Genomic DNA, 20,993 nt, shown 5'->3' on the forward strand with positions numbered 1-20,993 from the left:
GATAATGGTACATTCCATGAACCCCACCCTTAAGTGGAAGCATCCCAACATACAACCATCATAATTTATTTTTCTTTCAATGTCACTTCATTCCCTCATCTCATTCTTCCTTCATTTCTTATATTTTTCCCTCACTTCTTCATCCATCAAATCTTGCCTTTCCTCTTTCTTTCTTAATGTCTTCTGTTCCTGTTTCTTTCATCCTCTCTTACTTAATTCATTCCTGATCATTTTCCTTTTTCTCTGTTTTCATCTATTCCTTATCTCTTTCCCTTTATACAGTATTCCATTGAAAGTTATGATACTCCAAATAGAACCTTTCCCCTTCCCAGCTAGTGTCCCTGTGGTACTATCTATTTTAACAACCAAAGTTATCTCAAATAAAAAAAGAATAATTGAAAAGAACCAAGGGTTTAACTTTAAGAAATGAAAACTTTTTACTATTATTATGTATCTACTATTTTTTATGCTAGAAATTATCAAAAGTACTTTTATTATGACTTCACTTTGGATCATGTAAATATAGCATTGTCACTTGGCAGTAGATTTGTTTCTACTTATTACTATAGTTTCTCCTGATATTTCTACTAATAATAGTAAAATATATCCATGTAACCATGCAGAAATAAGTTAATCCTAACTTATTTCTCTATGATGTAACTATAAAAAGAAACTGGTTTCTATAGCATCTAGTTTATCTATTTTAACATTCACCTAGGATGATTCTGATTGGTTGGCTTGTAAAGCATTGTGATTGGTGTAGAAGTTTGTGAAAGTTTTCTGTGTGTTTTATGATATTCAGTTTGCTTGGGAGATTATGAAATGCTTCTGCCTTGTTTTTTAGGAACGTTTCCCGCCCTTTTTATGCCTCTTTCTCAAATGTTCCCTCACAGTATGTTTGTTCTTGTGGTCAGTGGACAAATATTGGCCTGGAGGCCTGATTGGTTCAGGGACATGGTTAGTTTGCTCTTGGGAGCTAGGCCTTGATGCCAAGGCTCTTGAGGTTCATGGCAAACTGGACAAATGGTGTGATCAGCATAGAAGATTTCCAATAATGAGAGATGACCATCAGCAGGCTAGCTTGCATTCTGCAAATGGAGGTCTTCTTGCCTTCATGAATATTCATCAAGGCTGTTTTCTTTATGTGTTGTGTAGACCTTCTGCAATAGTTAGATAGAATTTAGTAGCTGTTCAGACACCAAAGCAACCGGACACTGTGACGCTCCAATTCAATTTCAACAAATCTTTTCTTTAAACATTTTACATTACAGAATCTAAGGTAAGCTTCAAGATATCTTATTTATTCGCATCATTGAATCGGATTCTATAGCTGCAAAATTTACATTTTTTTATTATTTCAATATTTTGTGGTGAATTCTTTTTCCCTTGGCATTAATCGTGTGTGGTAGGTTTTTGCACAATTTATATTTGATTAACTTTAAAATTGTTTCATATAGGTTTATGTATACTTATTTCATGTGCTTTTATGGTTGATTCATTTCAAATCTAGATTTTCTGTCAGTTGTGTCTTGAATTTATTGAATATATTGTTCAGTTTTGTTTTCTGGATCTATAGCTTTTGATCATAATTAGCCGTTCGTTAATGTGTGTATTACAATATTTCCTTTACAGAGCCCAAATAACAGAAAAAATAGAATTATACTTTTAGTATAAACATGGATTGTTTCTCCATGCTATAAATTTGATTTTGACTTGATTTTTTGACTACGGATTTAATATTATATTACAAAAAAAAGCATAGAATGGCAAAACATTTTTACCAAGTACTTTAAATTTGTTTGTGTTTTTTTTATATTTAATTCAACATGGTTTTATTTTAAGACTTTAACAGTTACAATAAAACAAAGCATCCTGGGATAGTATTTTGAATAATTTAATACGTTGCCTACATCCATCAGCCATTTCAAGAATTAACAGCTCTCTTTTATTACTGAAAGCCATGACGTAGTGTTGCAACCGAAGTCCTTTTAACATTGCAGCGTTTCTTTCTATTTTTGCTGGTCATATTAGGATATCTAACAGGCTCAGATGTCCTAGATACGGCCATTGTTTCTGTCTGTAATTAATACTTTGTGTCCTTGTATTTAAGCTGGAAGTGCTCTCTCAATGTTTTCAACAATGCTATGTATAAAATCTATTTAATAACACAAACGATATTTCTAAATATAGAATAACCATAAAAGAATTGATGTAAATAACAAAGTATATATTTGACATTTTTGTATAGATTTACTATATAGTTACATTTTACAGTATATCTATCACCACTAATAAGATTCGGTACCTTGCTTTATATGTCCGGAATTTATTTCTAAATTAAGAGAACAATGAATCTACTTTTTATTGTGTTCAAATATCTTTTTTTTAAAGTATACTTTAAATTTGTACTTGTTATGCCTAGCTTACCTGGATAAACCGACATAGGCCTTTTCTCTCCACTGAGGGGAGAACATAACTAGAAAAGTAACAAACATTTGAATATTATTTTGTCAAAGAATTTCATATTGTTTACTGAACTGAATATATACAATATTGTATTGTAATTAAATATAGTAATTAAATTTTATATAAATGCTTTCTTAGTGGAAAAATAAAAATTTTTAAAATTTATTTATTTGCTAGTAAATACATGCTTAATTAAATCAAATTTGAACTCTTTTGCAGGTATATTGAAGAACATGTCCAACGTACAGGTGTCGCCATTGAAACGCAAGGTTTTACTTTTGTCACTAGTGGCAGAAAACGAGAATCACTCACGGTAAGTTTTTGCGTTTTCTTGTGCACCTTTTTAAATGGTTGTATTGTTAGACAATTTGTATATAAATCAGTTATAATATTGTGTGTTTATTAAATTAATATGATCTATGCAAAAATATTTTTGATTTTCAAAATTGTAAAATGTTAATATTTTGAATTGTTTTTATAATATAAATATTCATATTCCCTTTTTTTAACCTAAAGAATATTTCTATTAATATATCAAAATCTGAATCTATATTAATTCAACTATTCTTGTTAGGCTGTACCTGTACATGTTAAAATAAATATTAAATAAACATAGATAGTAAAATATTTATTAAAAATAATTACATGACCTTTCTTTGTATTTTTACAATACAGTTTAATTTTCCATTAAAATAAAAATAGATCATTTATATTTTGTAATAATTCTACAAAGCCTTGTCCTTCAGTTGGATTGGATTTAAATGATTAAATATCGGATATTAAGGATTATTAATTGAACTACAAAATATTATTATTGTATTTCAGTAAATTATAAACAAATGTATCTTTCCTCTATTAATAATTATGTAAAATTGATCGTTAGTTTTGTTTATAAATGTATAATAATGTTAAAATTCAATTTGATCAAATTTTATATTATATTTCTCAATAAATAAAATTGCTTTCTTTATTGTTAATAGCTAAAATCATATTTATACTAACAGCTATTCTTTAACTAAAGCTCTGTCTACACTATCAAATTGTATGTAACAAAAACATGATGATGTCATATCACTACCATGTTTGGGCACATCACACTTTTTAGTCAAACTACTGTAGTTTGGTAGTGTAGACAGAGCTTTAGATAATAAAAAAAATTCTAAGTACATGCTTTGTCAATTTGTTTAAACTCCATAAACATAAATTTATTTAAATATTTATATTCTGAATATTATTAATTGATTGTATATTAGCCACGCTTATTAATTATTACTGTATTTTTTTAATAGAAATTGTAATACTACTAAAGGTTGTCCAAGGATTTAGCTAATAATAGATTGGCTGAATAATCTATTTACTTTTAAAATATACTCTGTTCATAGGTTATTTGTTAACTAATTGCAAAAGCTAGTATTAAAGTAAGGCCAAACACATAATAGGCTGACCAGCACTTAAACAAAACTGATGGTCAATCATGGCCTGATTCCATGCAATGAGCATGCGCAAACCTTACTGGAAGGACATAGCTAATGTCCAGTTAGGTTGGTCATTGAATGTCCAGGGACATTAGACCATTAGTATGGACATCTCAATGAGTAAGATAAATTAACTGGCCTTGTGTATTAACAGGTGTCCATTGATTGAAAATCTCAAGGATCCCTCACCTGGGACTGTACCATTTTTCTTTGCAGGGGTTTATGTAAATATAACCATTATTTTTAATTAAAGCCATTTGTCAATTCTCCTTAAAGAAAATAATTGATTAAAAAACTACTTTTATAAATATATGCTATGCATCAAATAATAGCTATTTTCTTTTTAATATTAAATTGAGTTGGTACAATATTCCAATTTTATTTCTTTAAATTAAAATGTAATGTTTTAAACACCCCTCTTAATAAATGGTACAACTTACTGCACATTGATATTGCATAATGATCGGTATGTAACCTTGTTGTATTAAGATCACAAATTTAACTACAAAATATTGTTATTTTCATCATGTCCATGTTGTACAGCACTGTACTTTGATGTTTGACACACCTCTACAGTTATGTGTACTTTTTTTCTGCAAGAGAAAATAATTAAACATTTTTTTACCAGTTTTATTTCTTTTTCTAGGGAAATGCAACATTGCATTTATATCCGCACTTCAAAGAACTGGCAAAGATCGATGGTAAGTTATTTTATTATATTTTTTAAAAAAGAAAAATTAATCTGCATGTTTGTATAATTAAAAATTCAATTTAAAATCCATACAGAAATTAGATATTATTTTTACAGATGAGTTTGTAGACATGTTTGACCTGTGCTTGTATTTAAATTCTCACCTGGTCAAATCTGTTCATTTATTTTTTAAATTGTTAAACAGTTACATGACTACTGTATAGTATTAAGCAGGTTGAATACATTGAAATCCTGTAGTTACTATAGTAACATATTTGCGTAAATTGTTTTCAATTTTAGCTATTTTTCCGAGAAATAAATTGCTAGATTATTCTTAACATTCTATAAATAACGAGAATGTCAACATATTTAAATTGCTAGTGTTAAAAGTTAATTTGTTTTAAAAAAAGGTATGTAAATTATTTTCTCTAGTAAGAATGTCAAAATTGATAAGAAAGTGTAACTAATAATAATATTAAACACTTTATAAGTGCTATGGAAGTCTTTCCAACAATCTTTAGGATCAGAGTTTCTCTTTGGTGTTTTCACTTGAAAGTGTATTTCTACCATACCTGAAATTGAAAATACATAGGCCCTACTATTTGTGAAGTTTCCATTTTTGATTTTCTAATCCATCAAGTTGCCACGCCCTTTCCCGATTTTCTACTTCAATTAAATTTAAAATTATAATTTATTTTCCTTTTCTTTTGTATCATTTAAAGTTATAACAAAAAAAGTTAGAATTAGTAAAATACTAATCAAATATTACTACAGTACTGCTACTAGTACTATAAAATAAAATCAGCTTTGTAACAATAGGCCATATTTGTTTATTTTTTTATTGGACTGTCATACTCTTTATTAATGTTTAATCTTTCTGGTCAACGACTACTAGAAATGTTGATCTTCTTGCATGGTTGTGTGGTTTGACACTTCCTTCCATCACATATACTGAAAAAGTTGGCACCCTCTGTCCTACTTCTGATTCCATCTTCGTGCAGGTTGAGGGAAGAATGCTTTGTTAGCCACTAGCCTTCTGACTTCCCAGGAGAATTGTCACCAAACGTTCATAAGTTTTTTTTTAATAAAAAAAACAAGCTGTTACTTTCTTTGGTCTGGATCTCATCTTTTGCTTCATGTTACTACGCTTCACTGGTTCGCTGATGTGTCTTCTCAGACCTGCATCAGCTGCCCGGTGAAGTGTAGCCTCATGTGGTCCTTGCATCCTTCTGACGATGATCCTTGCATCCCTCTGATGATGGTCCTTGCATCCCTCTGATGATGGTCCTTGCATCCCTCTGTCTGACGATGGTGTTGATCCTTCTGATGATGGTCCCTGCCATCCCTCTGACGATAGTCAGTGCATCACTCTGACGATGGTCTTTAGCACCTCAAACTATCTAAAAGTAGTAGCAGAGTCAGCAGAATCTAAAAGAAAAATTTCAACCAACACTGAATCTAGGCTAGAGGGCACTGCACATTTACATATATATACTACCATAACAGATGCATAAATTACATCAAACTCATTAAAGAGTCTATTCATAAAAAATGTTAACATCACGCTTCAACAAACAATACGCTCAAAATATCAATGACATTTGTCTTGTATGTAAACATTATGGTTATATGCTTCAGTGCACTTTATTTCATAAATTACATATTTGCTTGTGCAGTGTAATAATGCATTATATAATTCATGTTGACATTGCAAGGTAAAATGATCATTCATCGTATTTTTTACATAGTTTAGTGTCCAGAAAAAGGTTAATTAAAATATGGATGATGATAGACATCATTTTATCTTGGGTACAAGAAGCTAAAGATCATCATCAACATTTTTTAAATAATTTTTAAAAATAAATTTTACGTCTAATTCGTCTTCGTTGTTCTCTCCAACATAAAAAAAACTAATTAGACATAAACTTTCGACATAACTATAAATCATTGAAAGACTTTATTAATAATATTATATAATAACAAATATTAATTTAAAATATATTCTCAAAGAGTATTTTACAGACAAGTTTAAGTACACTAAATGTTATTATTATTTATTCAGGCAAAAGATCCATTTTACAAAATATAATACAACGCAAGAAGAAAATGATATAAAATGGAAAAAAGTACAATTTCTCATTTCCAATCTGTAAAAGTTATAGTGGAATTAATAAATATTTTAGTGCAATTACAGTTTCTCCAACCTTGCTCTTTCCGTGTCAACAATTTTATAGACCATTCATCTCATCATGACAATTATATTGTACATCTTCATTCAGCCAATGATTTTATTTTATCATCATTTAGGATCTCCTCTTCTGAACCTCAACTGCAACATAATTTCATTATTGCTAACTGTCTTGTGATTTCATTGTTCTCGATTTTTTATAAAGCTAAAATAATAAAAATTCTATCGCTTTTACTTAAACATTAGTTGGATATCATTTTTTGTTTGATTTCTACAGAAATGTTTTGACAAAGGGTATTTATAAGTCTATAAAGGTTTTGGTGTACTGTACACAAATTATTGTTCTGTGGGGCCTTCTCTAATAAACAAATAAACCTATTAAATTTTGAAATTTAACTGTGTATTATCCAAATACTTTATAAGATTAGAAATTTAACTTAAATTTTAATTTTTGAATTATATTTTAATTGACTGACATCCTATAGAAACACTATAATAATATAAGTATTAAATTATTATTCAGATTTTCGTGAAAGTATGTTTAGATTTCAAAATTGTAAAGGAATAATTACCATATCAAAGAAAAACTAACCATTCCAAATTTGAAAAATTATATTTTGTCAATTGAAAAGTAAATTTTGATGAATTGCATAGAAGAGAATTGAAAGGCTTCATAATCAGGGACCATCTCAACAAATATTATATGTTTATAAATTACTTGTATATAATGAGCATAGTTCTCACATGATGCATTAGTACTGAAGTGTCATCGAATCACTAGTGACACTATCAACATGGTCGTCGACGTCGGCACAGCAGATGCGCTTAAAAATCCTCTTGATTATGATATACTGATTAAACGTTATCAATATGGATATCATATAGCCTGTGTAATCTACCAGTGCAGGTAATAGTTAGTGTAAGTAAAATTGCTCGGTAGTTGTATACCATTTATATCAGTATTGTAGGAAAATATGTTAAAGATTTAACAGACATTATATGACATTGTATAATGTTCGTAATGTTCGATGTAATGCGATGCACAGGTTTTCTAATGTGACATTGCGTCATGAATGTTTAAGTTAGTATATTTTAAATGATGTACAGTAGCGAGATTAAAATTCAATTATAAATTGACGAAGATGAAGACGAGTTATAAATTCAAGAAATTCAAAATAAGATACAATATGTTATGTCACTGCAGTAGTTAAGATAAAGTATAATTAAAAATGACATTTTCATTGCAGAAAATGACTTGGATTTTTATTCTGTGTGTTTCGTAAAATAGAAGATTAAATTTCAAAATTCTTAAGTTAAATGCGTCCTTTGTATCATGTACTGCATTCTTCAAATATGACGTTGTCCACTGCAGGTATTGATGTCTTATAATGATATAAAATGACATTGCAAAAAATAAAGAAGGTTCAAGATCAGATTGAAATAGCATCTTTTAAATGTACAAACAATCTTAAAAGATTTTATTAGTATAATATGTACTGTCAATCTCTCTTCTTTCTTTTCTCGCATCCAACAACAGCGAGCAACTCGCCAATTAAATGATGGATAAATAAACAAACTATTTCATAATTTTTCATTTCGTTTTTTCGTAAACTAAGTCTCATTTGAGGCTTAATGAAGTTGAAACAGTTGTGGGTTACAACCGTGGCACTATAAGGAGAATTGAACACTGAACCTTGGGATTGGCAAGCAAGCACATTACCACTAAGCTATAGCTCCAATTTCCATTGATATCTACAATGCTACTAACACTAGTACTACTACTTTTGATGATGGAAGTCTACTTTCTAATATGTATTCCTAATAAATCATGAACATACCACATGTTGCCACTACACTGATACATGCTACACATTAATATTTGACTGATATCTTAACCTACAGTAATACTTTCTATTCTATAATGTGTAGATTCAATCTTGTTTGCTACTTGATCAGGTGTGCTACAATCATGTTTGCTACTTCATCATGTGTGCTACAATCATGTGTGTCACCTGATCATGTGTGCTACAATCATGTGTGTCACCTGATCATGTGTGCCACCTGATCATGTGTGCCACCTGATCATGTGTGCTACAATCATGTGTCACCTGATCATGTGTACTATAATAATGTGTGTCACCTGATCATGTGTGCTGCTACAGTCATGTGTGTTACAATAACATGTATGCTACATAGATGTATGCTACAGCCATGCTACAATCTGCAATAATGGATTCATCTATCTTACAGTATATTTTCTTACAATGTGAAGCTTCAGAAGAGAAACTTGATCTGTGCTACGCTACTATCTTGTGCTGCATTGTCAAATCAACTTAAATGCAGCATGATGTAGTGGTGTAGCAACGATCAGACAAACACCCTATCAGTTCTTTTCAATGTATCAGGGAAATAACCTTCGAAATGTGCATAAAAATATAATGAACATTTTCCATGCAACATGGAACTGTTGCAACAATCAACAGTTCCATGCGATAGTATCGCAAATAAAGCAACAATCAACAGTTCCATGCGATAGTATCGCAAATAAAGCAACAATCAACACTTCCATGCGATAGTATCGCAAATAAAGCAACAATCAACACTTCCATGCGATAGTATCGCAAATAAAGCAACAATCAACACTTCCATGCGATAGTATCGCAAATAAAGCAACAATCAACACTTCCATGCGATAGTATCGCAAATAAAGCAACAATCAACACTTCCATGCGATAGTATCGCAAATAAAGCAACAATCAACACTTCCATGCAATATTATCGCAAATAAAGCAACAATCAACATTTTTTCTGTGATAGTTACCATAATAATCAATGGTCAGAATTATTATAATATAAATTTTCTTTTTAAACAAAATTAAAACCAATGTTTTAATCCGCTTTTTTACATACCATACTGTTCATTATAGAACCAATCATTTTCACACAATTGTTATACTATACAATCAACTGTCCAAATACCGGAAACCCTTGGGCTGGCCAAATATGTCTGCTTTTCCAGAAATTCTGGTATTCAGAATGTGTTTTTAATAGTAAAAAAGAATTTAGGACCTTTTGAACCTCAAAACGGTCTGGTTTTGGGAGAGTTTCCAATTTTCAAAGAGCTATTTTTAAATAATAGTAAAACAGAAATTTGTCTGGTTTGGGGAGAGTTTTTCAAAGAGTGCGTTACTGTGTAAGTGTCGACTGTAAAACCATCCCTACATTGCCACATATGTCCAGTAATTATGCTATCATAAATATTGATCTCCCAATCCCGGAAACCATTGGGCTGGCCTAATATGTCTGCTTTTTGAGAAATTCTGGTATTCAGAATGTGTTTTTAATGGTAAAACAGAATTTTGTCTGGTTTGGGGAGAGTTTTTCAAAGAGTGCGTTACTATGTAAGTGTTGACAGTAAAAACCATCCCTACATTGTCATATATGTCCAGTAATGCTATCATAAATATTAATATCTTGTTGTGCCATCTAGATGTGCATCTCTGGATGGATTAAGAGGGATTTAACCAAAGTGTTTCAAACCGAGATCACATGACAAATGACGTAATACAATGACTATGTTTATTTTCATGTTAAAGTGACGTTGGAGGTTCATTTACATAATAATAATAATAGATTTTTGCAGTTTTAATGATGTCCTGTTAGTGTCAATTCATATTTGATATGTCCATTTTTATGCATTTTTTTTAAATGATAAAAATGTTGTAGCTTCTAGCTTATGTTTATTTTTTTTAGAATTGCATTTGATATAATGATAAGTTTTATAAATAATAGTATAAATCATTAGTATAATCTTTATCATTGTTGCCTTAATCATAATCATCATGTTGTCATTATCAATTTCATCATCATTATTTTTATCATGTTTATATTTTGATATATTATATTGTATTGTGACCACAGCCATTATTTTATTTTTATCATATTGCCATCTTCAACAAATACACAAATAGTCGAAATGTCAGAAAAAGTTCTTTTATTGAACTATCAACAGTGTAGTTACCAGTTTTTACCAATATTTATTTCTTTATTTAATCATATATAACTCATCTTGTAGTTAAAATACTTCCATAAATTTAACAATATTGTTACAAAATTATTTGAACATTGTTTTTTCTTCTACAGGAGTTGTTGAATACCTGAACACTGAAATAACAACTTCCAAACAGAAGAAATTCTCACTGGTAACGTTTGTCGACACGCCCGGCCTCGTCGATGGCGACATGAAATATCCCTTCGATGTGGACAAGTCCATTCTCTGGCTGGGTTAGTAATTCCCTTATATAATGGCTTCCATTAATATTCTTACATCTAAAGGTTTAAAACCGACACAGGATCAAAAGATATTGATGCTTTGTATCGACATACGGTTCTCATTAAGTGTGGCTGAAGCTTAAATTTTAGTTTGTATCGCAAGCTTAGTCTGTAGTGGAGCGGCCATTTTGTTTATAGTGTAATTAATCCAGCAAAATGTACTGTATAAAAGTAAACTTTAGTTTATATATGCTTTATCTTTCAATTAGAATAATTAAAATGAAAAGTTTTATCTTTGTGAATAATGGTAATTTCTAGTTTTCAATAATCAATTGTTTATTGATCCTACAATATACATAAAAAATAGATTTTGAAAATTCATCGTATGTGCCGATATTGGATTAGATATTTAATAATAATAATAATAATAATAAATAACATTTATAAAGCGCAAGAGACAAAGGTTTCAAAGCGCTGTGTTTTCCAAGATATGTGCAAGTAGTAGCGTGTGATTATGCTTCTCTGAAGAGATGAGTTTTGAGTTTAGTTTTAAATGTGATTACAGATTTTGATGAGCGTATTTCGAGGGGTAGAGTGTTCCAGAGTAATAATAACTATATTAAATATTATTTTTATTTTATTTGTGCAATTTCTGCATAATGCTATTGATATTTTTTATTATCATTTAATCAGCCATATAAAAGAATAATTTTTTTTTACTTGAGCAATTGAGACATTATGTGTAATACAGGACAAAATTGCTATAAAAAGATTTTTTTAAAAGGGTATCAAATAGGTCGTAAGAGCATAAAAATAAATAGAGGCTGTTCTGGTTGGGTGCTTGTAGGCTTAAAAATGATACAAGTACAGTAGTTGTTGACTAGTTACTTACCTTCCCACTCACAACTACATCTATATAAAGTTTAATGTAAAAGTCCCACTCTAAAGCACCCAGCAATAGTACAGATTAAATGAATACTATAGTGATATATTATAATTATTTATGTTTAATATGTCTCCTCTTGCAGGTAACTTGGCTGATCTTATATTTGTGTTCTTCGATCCAATTGGTCAAGCATTATGTAAACGTACATTAAACATTGTTGAAAAACTCAATGAACAGCATAGTGACCGAATGCGATTTTTCTTGAGCAAAGCCGACGAAGCTGGACCAGAGCATGACCGACAGGTAATTGAGCCAATCAAGTCCTAGCGCAATACATTTCTATAAATTTGTGTGACAATAAAATGTGATGTGCCCATATATTTCATTCTTTTATTCAATATTACTATCGCAGCCTAAGCTGAATTATGTGTATTTACATTAAAATGTATAAAACGATAAAAATATTTTTAAATGGTAAAAATTATACATCCAGGAAACAAACAGAAAAACAAAAACGAATAAAAAGTACAATGAAGATGTCATATCACTACCATATTTGGGAACATCACTACCATATTTGGGCACATCACACTTTTTTTGTCAAACATGTTTGATAGTGTAGACAGAGCTTTAAAATTGTCAAACAGAATGCTTTGAGGGGACCATTAAGATTGTCTGTTTTCGCATTAACATTATTTGAGACAGGATAAAATAAGTGTCTTCACCTGCTGACTGTAATTTATGTGTAATAGATCAAATTTCACAGAGATGCTAAATATTAATAGGCCATCTTTCCACACCACTCAGTGTATAGATTCTGTACAATATGTTAAATATGTAATAATTTGCTGTTTTGCATATTGGACTTAATAAATGCAAGATATATTGTACAATATTTAAATTAACAGACACAGAACAAATGTTATTAATTGTTATAGAATAATTTGTTGGTATTGGTAGTAGTTCATAGATATACACAATATATTTATAAATATATTCACAACTATTCACAAAAATGTTATAAATTCTATAATAATTTATGAAATTCTAATTTGATTTCTCAACCCGGTCCTTCTCCCACTCTCAACTCATCTTTCTACCGCTAGCTTTCATCTCATTATCAGAGTTAGTATCGACAATTTTAATTGATCTTAATTAACAACACGCATTTCGCAACATCCTGCTCTGGCTTTTTACGTACACCCACATATACATTAAAAATAGACAAACAATAAATAATGATTATTAATGCCTACCATTATTTTATTATATATATAAAACATATTAAATCAAGTGTTTCTACATGTAAAAGTTTATTTACTGTAGGCTATTTATCAGAAAGTAAATTGTTATCTTTCTGATTCCCAATTATTCTAAATTCCATTTTATTGAAGTGTACTGTCGACGTGTAATATATTAATTTTGTTTCAGTTGTATTAGTCGTAAAATTGGAATATTTGATGTGGGTGTTTCACAGTTGCCTACGCATTCCTATTTTAATATGTATACATAGGAGTCTTATCTTTATTGAATAATTAAAATTAGCAATTTTGCTAATATTGGCTTATGAGAAAAACCCTACGTTCTATTTTTGTTACACAATCAAGTAATATATCATGGAAAAATTTGTTTAGCAATATTGCTAATCAAATTGATTTTTGAGTCGAGAAAAATAGTTTTGTATTGTATTTTTTGCTACACAATTATAGAAATGTGTAGCAATAAGGTTGTTTTGTATAGCTTTTTGCTATGCTACACTTGCGAAATTATTCCCTGTATGTAATATATATTTTGAAATAATTTTCAAAACAAATACGATTTTCAGCCAATATGCCCTCTATTTCTTATTGTAAATATATATCACCACAAATTGCACAATCTCTTATGAATTTTTATTGAAAACATTGTTGGTTTAGATTTATTCTACTAGATCACTTCTGAAATTACCTTGTGCGATAAAGCTAAAGTATAATTTTTCATCAGATCATGCATATTTGCTTGTGAATTTAGTTTTAAATTTCATTTATGTTTCAAATACTAAAATCCAGAGGTCATGTCATATTTAAACCTTTCATTGCGGATGAGATTGAAAGGGATTAGATGTTTATTATTAATAAATGTTTCCTAATCTGTAAATTGTTAATACCAATTAGGTCCAAATATGGCATTGCATTTAAACATATTTATACTAAAAAGAAGAGATTTTGTATGTTTGTTTACCACAATTGTACTGGAAAGGGTTTAAAAAAACTACATCTAAAAAGTGCCAGGAATTGGTATCTTTTCTATTAGTTTATACAGGTGGTATATTTATAATATCAGTACTGTATGTACTATTCCTTGTTTCGAAACAACTGTATGGAGAGGACTTACTGACTTGAATAATTATTAAGCTCTGTCTACACTATCAAACTTTATGTGACAAACAAATGTGATGTGCCCATATATGGACATGATGATGTCATATCACTACCATATTTAAGCATATCACTACCATATTTAAGCATATCACTACCATATTTAGGTACATCACACTAGTTTGATAGTGTAGACAGAGCCTTAAGAATTAGCATTCATAAAAAGGATAATATATTCTATCGCAATTATCATTTGGCGACATTAAGTATTAGCAAATATGCAATCATTGTATTTTCTTTTGGATTAGCCTAGACAGTAGACAAACACCAATACCAATGTGTGACCACAGATGTACTGTACAAATTGATTGATGTGGGGTTAGCCAAAGTCAACTATATTCCGGAAATGTCAAAATATATTTTTAGCTTAAACTATTTTGCTTGTAACTTAAATTGTCTTCCTTAAGCTATGTCTACACACTATCAAACTAGTTTGACAAAAAAGTGTGAAGTGCTCAAATATGGTAGTGATATGCTCAAATATGATAGTGATATGACATCATCTTATCCATATATGGGCACATCACATTTTTTTTTATCCCATAAAGTTTGATAGTGTGGACAGAGCTTTATACATTACTCTGTTGAATTCACATGTGAATAATACATGAATCAAACAATGGGTGATTTAAACTTAAATTGAGGTGTTTTTTTGTATAAATTGGGTAAAAAATGTCTTTATTTAGTGGTAATTTTCTAGAGTTTATGTTTTTTAGTAATCTTAGCATTCATAGATCCAGACATGTATTAAACCAATACACTTGTAATAACCATTATTTAGTATTCATTCAGCATTCAGGCACATGTAATATTCTATAATACATGTATTTATTAATCATATTATTTTGCATTCTTTCAGCGTGTCATGATGCAAATAGTTCAAGAATTATGCAAACGACCTGGGCTGAATAAAACATGCTTTGATATGCCTACAATCTACGTACCAAATCCTACTGGTACAACAAAGGTAAATACAACTAAAATATTACTACCTGATGCCTTATTTCATAAAAGTCCATGGGCTTCTGATTGAAGAATGTATCAAAGTACAGTGGGGACACTCTTAAAGCTTTGTCTACATTATCAAACTTTGTGACAAAAAAATGTGATATGCCCATAATATGGACATGATGATGTCATATCACTACTACCATATTTGGGCATATCACTACAATATTTCGGCACATCACCGTTTTTTTGGCAAACTAGTTTGATAGTGTAGACAAAGATTTAGGAAGCGGACACTGTGAAACAAATGAGAAATGCTTGGAATACCACTATACTCAAAGGTTTTTTATAAGTTATCATAGTCTAATTAAAACCATAGTTAATGTACAATCCAACCTGCATCAGCATTGGTGCGAATTGATATTTTAGGATATTTTTGTGGAAGATGCTACTGTTAAATTTCCTGGTGAATTTTTTCAATTTTTGTTTTGTATGTTTTGTATATGGATGTTATATACAAAAATAAAGGAAATGAACGAATTAATAAACAGTGGCCAAGTTTAAAATTAATTTTAACTAAAAACTTTTTTTTTTCAGAGTCGTTGTGTCAATCAAATTGAAGAGGTGTGTAAGACAATCGAGAAGAACATCAACCAGACGATACAAAACACGCTGAATACACTGGAGAAAGACTGCCAACAGATCTCAGAACTTATAGATGAATCCTTGCATGATGACAGGTAATAACAAAGTAATATTTTAAGCAGTTAAATTGGGTAGGAGAACCCCTTGAAGAAACCTATTAAGCTCTGTCTACACTATCAAACTAGTTTAACAAAAAAAGTGTGATGTGCCCAAATATGGTAGACTGTATTAAGCCTTCTACACAGCGAAGAAAGATATCGTATGGAAAATGAAGTTTAAGACGTCCCAACGGTGTCCCTTTAAAAGAGGTTTTACTGTATTGTGATATGATATAACTTCAATACACTTACTTTAGTTCATAAGTGTTTGAATGGACATGTTCCTGAATATCTTCGTGAACTCATAATTGTCAGACATCCAAGAAGATCTGGCATGTGGTCGGGCCTCGATCCCTCTAAGCTAGAAGTTCCCACAACAACCAGGAGAACCTTTGCTGACGGGTCTTTTGGCGTCTCAGATCCACTGGTTATGGAACGATCTTCCAGTATCAATTCGGTCTGAAACTAACTCTGATAGCTTTAAGCGTAAACTAAAAACGTTTCTTTTCCATCAAGTTTATGGGACATAATTTCAATGCACAGTGCTTTTGATAATGGTTTCATTCTAAGAGCGCTATATCAAATTTGTAATGTAATACTGTTTTATTTCACACCTTTAGTAAGTGTGTGGTTGCCATTTAATTCGCTATCTTTATTGAAGTCAAGAAACAGTTTCTGATTTTTGCAGGATATAAGTTCAATTGCAAAATTTACTATAATACATAGAGCAATGAAACTATATATGCGATTAACTCTCGTAAAAGTGTGTTTTACAATTCTGAATTGGATTAACATAGGCTATTATAAACAATTTCAAATACTTGACAATATTTGTTCATGCATGACAAAATACCGAGACTAAACTAAAACCATAAATCATAAAAGTTCACATATTAATGTGTGAACTCTGCCTGTAAAAGGCTTTTAAGTCACATAATTAAGACAGCATTATGAGCCTATTTTCAAATGGATTTTGTCTAGGTTATATGATCAAAAGGTAATACATATATTAGACAGATTTATTTTCCTATTTTCTAGGCTGAATATTCACCTTATTAATTTAAAACACAAATAAACTAGATTTGAACATTGTGCTATGCTACTAGTTATCAAAGTGATATAATACATGTTATCAATACAATATGTTATCTTTAATTTCAGAAAATTAGACATAGACATAAAATTAATTTTAGAATTAGTTATCTTTTCACTTACAGTACCAATAAATAAAAGCAATAAATGCACTGATAATGTTATAAATAACATAGTATAAAACTGACTCCAAATAACGAGACAAGAGGATTACAGTACATGTCATATACATCTGAAATTTTATGGAATATTACAAAATGAACATAGATTTATCTTTATTGATTGATTTATCGGCTATCCACTATAATTTTCACCCACCTAGCACCCACCTATAGAAGCCTATAGCCTCTAGAGCTGTTATTATTAACGATATTACTACCCACCATAATCTATTATTAGACATCCAGGAATAAACTTGTTTTTTTCCTCTTCAGACAAGCAAACTCGTACAATCTGAGGGCCAGGGGAAAAGCATTCATCTTTAACGTGTTGGGGCTGTGTCTTCCTCTTTTACTTTTCATCAACTTTCTAGCTAGCAGTGTATCAAAAGAAGTAATTGATTCTTTTCTGGGAGATCATGCCACAGACGTTATCAAGTTATATTTGGTAAGAGGAATGGATAAACTATTTTATTTTATAATTTATCATACTTATAAACTAGCTAAGTCTCATTTGAGGCTTAGGGAGTGGAGTTGAAAGATTCGTGAGTTACAACACTGGCACTAGGACAGGATTGAACCTAGACCTTGGGATTGGATGGCAAGCATGTTAACTTTCTCTATGATTTCACCTACTGACACATCCCTCTAAGATTGGACAAAGCTTGATCAAAAGGAGGGAGGGAGAAAGGGGACTAAAGCATAGTGGTTTTTCATATACTAAAAATACATTTTTTATACTACTTATACCACTGTCTAAATTCTTGAGTTAGTCCAGTAATGTAACACCATCATTTAATTATGCGTGTGGTTTTTTTGTTTTTTTTGTCACCTGTAATATTGATGTCATGTTTTTATTTCTCAGGGACCTGTGGAGCGGTCGTGGCATCTCATACCATCTGATTATCACTGGCATGCTTTAGGATTCCTCTTTTTCTTGTCATTCCTTCTAATCCTCATTGCTAACTTCTCTACAAGGTAAATATTTGTTCTAAATTTATGAAAAATTATTATACAATACAGTTAACTCTCTCAATACCAGCCACTTTTGGGCTGGCCTAATATGTCTGGTTTTCTGAAAAGTCTGGTATTCAGAATGTGTTTTTAATGGTAAAAATGAATTTGGGACTTTTTTGGACCTCAAGAAAGGTCTGGTTTTGGGAGAGTTTTCGGTCTTCAGAGAGTGCGGTATTCAGAGAATCCACTGTATTTTGTACATACAATTCAATTTATATTATTATGATATGACAGTATTTTTTCAATGTATTGCATATTTGGATGATAATAAAGTATTAAATTACAAGGTGTAAGTTATTTTAAGTAGGATTTTCAAATTTCTTAATTTAATTTGTAACCTTTGACATTTAACCTTTGACAGATTACGTCCAACTTTGACCAGGAAGCAAAAGCGTGTTCTGAACGAAGAGAAAGAGTATGTGCAGAACCATGTGAAAGCAACAAAAGTAAGAATAATCTATTATGAACTATCAAACTCTAGATGGTCTGAGTTGACATACAAAAGAACATTCAGTAGGCCTTCAACAAACGGATATTATAAAGTATTTTCTTTTGGATTAGCCTAGACAGTAGCCTGTACAAATTGATTGATGTGGGGTTAGCCAAAGTCAACTTTATTCCGGAAATGTCAAAATATATTTTTAGCTTAAACTATTTTTGCTTATAATAACTTAAATTATCTTCCTTAAGCTCTGTCTACACTGTCAAACTAGTTTGACAAAAAATTGTGATGTGCCCAAATATGGTAGTGATATGCCCAAATATGGTAGTGGTATGACATCATCATGTACATATATGGGCACATCACATTTACATCTTTAGATTGTAAAGCTCTGTCTACACTATCAGTGTCAAAAAAGTGTGATATGCCCAAATATGTTAGTGATATGATATCATCATGTCCATTTATGGGCACATCGAAATTTTTTGTCATATAAAGTTTGATTTGACATATCGGCAGACATAATATCATACACTCTCCCATTAATATTAATCATTTTTTATTGTTTATTTCAGGAGAAGCTTTACAGTGAATATTTGAAACAAAGTGTTGCAGCCCAAGATTTATAATATTCAACTAAATATTTCCACAATTTAAACAATAATGCTCAATGGGTACAACAGCTCAATGAAGCAATATCTGCATGTTCTTGACTATACCTAACATTATGTGCCTTTTCTTAGTGGGTGTAGCATAAAGATAGCTGATTTCTGTGTTGCATTTTTAGCCAAGTGGGTTTTATAAGTGCCTACTAATATTCTGTACTGGCTCAGTTATAGCCCCACTCAAACAGTTATAACCCCCTATAACCCCACTAATAACTTGTTAATGTATGCATTGTTAGCCACTGATACACTTTATTGTTCAACACCCAACCAGATTATATACCCAAATCAGTACAGTAATAATGTTCTATTTTTTACCCTCATAGCTAAATATTTTTCCACTCATCTTAATTGTTTCAGATTAAAACATATTTATGTTAAACTATTTTTCTGTGGATTTATTGAATAAAATTCATTTAATTGCATTGTGACTGTTTTATTTACTTGTAGATTTATTTCCTTTTTTTTTTTCTGATTCTGTATTACTGTACCTCTAATTTTTATCTTTTTAAAAACCTTTTTTATTGGTAGTGCTCCATTTTGTCTCTACCCAGCTCAAGTCTTATACATATGAAACTCAATATATTTTTTTTATTTTTGTAATGAAATGTACTCATCATTCAGGTTTGTGCGTTTACAAAAAAAAGCTATTTATTTATTTCCTAAAGCTCTGTCTACACTATCAAACTAGTGTGATGTGCCCAAATATGGTAGTGATATGCTCAAATATGGTAGTGATATGACATCATCATGTCCATATATGGGCATATCGCATTTTTTTGTCACCTAAAGTTTGTATAGTGTAGACAGAGTATTAGAAATACATGGTATACAACAAACGTATAGGGTACTCGGTATTCATTATAAAACCGAAACTGAGAACTGGTGACAGTATCTCAAGTAGTCTCAAACTGCTCTCTCATCAACTATAGTGGGCTAAGTACAGCCATACCCATTACAATCCTCTACAGGGAACAAAATAAAAAGTCCCCTTCGTCCTATCATTTATCGACACATACCATGAGACGCTCAACATGATATGAAAAACACTCTTATAAACTCTAGAGGGCAAAATACTAACTATCGATACAATTATTTAATGATCACTAACTGTATACGTATAATTCTATAGAGGGGGCAATACCAATTATCAGAAGATCTATAGTATTGAATAAATTAAGATAAAAATTGTTTGTATACCTTTTTCTTTTAATGCTAATTACATTGTTCTCTGTTGCAACAATTGCAAAATAGAATCGCTATGATACTGTAGTATATTTTAAAATAATTTGTGAGCAATTTTCATTCAATAATTCATTGAATAATTTATGTAATTGTAATGTCTAGAAATCTGGGTTTTTTTCTATGAAGATTAGATCAACTAATGCACAACTTTGCGCTGATTACTAGCTGCATTATGGGAGTATGTTTCCATACGTGTTTGATCCACAAAAAAATGATCGGGGTAAAAATGTGAAGCGCTTAGAGGCATTGTGCGATAAACGCTATATAAAAACGAATATTATTATTGCT

General features: G+C 30.5%; 1 protein-coding gene across 1 annotated transcript in view; it reads left to right on the top strand.

The window, feature by feature from the left end:
• LOC144835833 (uncharacterized) overlaps positions 1–19,891 on the top strand; it is a 60,923-nt gene extending 41,032 nt beyond the window's left edge. Inside the window, exons 3-12 of the mRNA XM_078690939.1 lie at positions 2,686–2,779; positions 4,588–4,642; positions 10,964–11,104; positions 12,121–12,281; positions 15,255–15,362; positions 15,941–16,083; positions 17,613–17,784; positions 18,202–18,314; positions 18,715–18,799; positions 19,371–19,891. Coding sequence (XP_078547065.1) covers positions 2,686–2,779; positions 4,588–4,642; positions 10,964–11,104; positions 12,121–12,281; positions 15,255–15,362; positions 15,941–16,083; positions 17,613–17,784; positions 18,202–18,314; positions 18,715–18,799; positions 19,371–19,424 — 1,126 coding nt within the window. The 3' untranslated portion in view covers positions 19,425–19,891. The remainder of the gene's footprint in view (positions 1–2,685; positions 2,780–4,587; positions 4,643–10,963; positions 11,105–12,120; positions 12,282–15,254; positions 15,363–15,940; positions 16,084–17,612; positions 17,785–18,201; positions 18,315–18,714; positions 18,800–19,370) is intronic.
• The last annotated feature ends 1,102 nt before the right edge of the window (positions 19,892–20,993 follow it).

The sequence above is a fragment of the Antedon bifida genome, chromosome 2 (assembly GCF_963402885.1).
Source record: "Antedon bifida chromosome 2, ecAntBifi1.1, whole genome shotgun sequence".
NCBI classification, from domain to species: Eukaryota; Metazoa; Echinodermata; class Crinoidea; order Comatulida; family Antedonidae; genus Antedon; species Antedon bifida.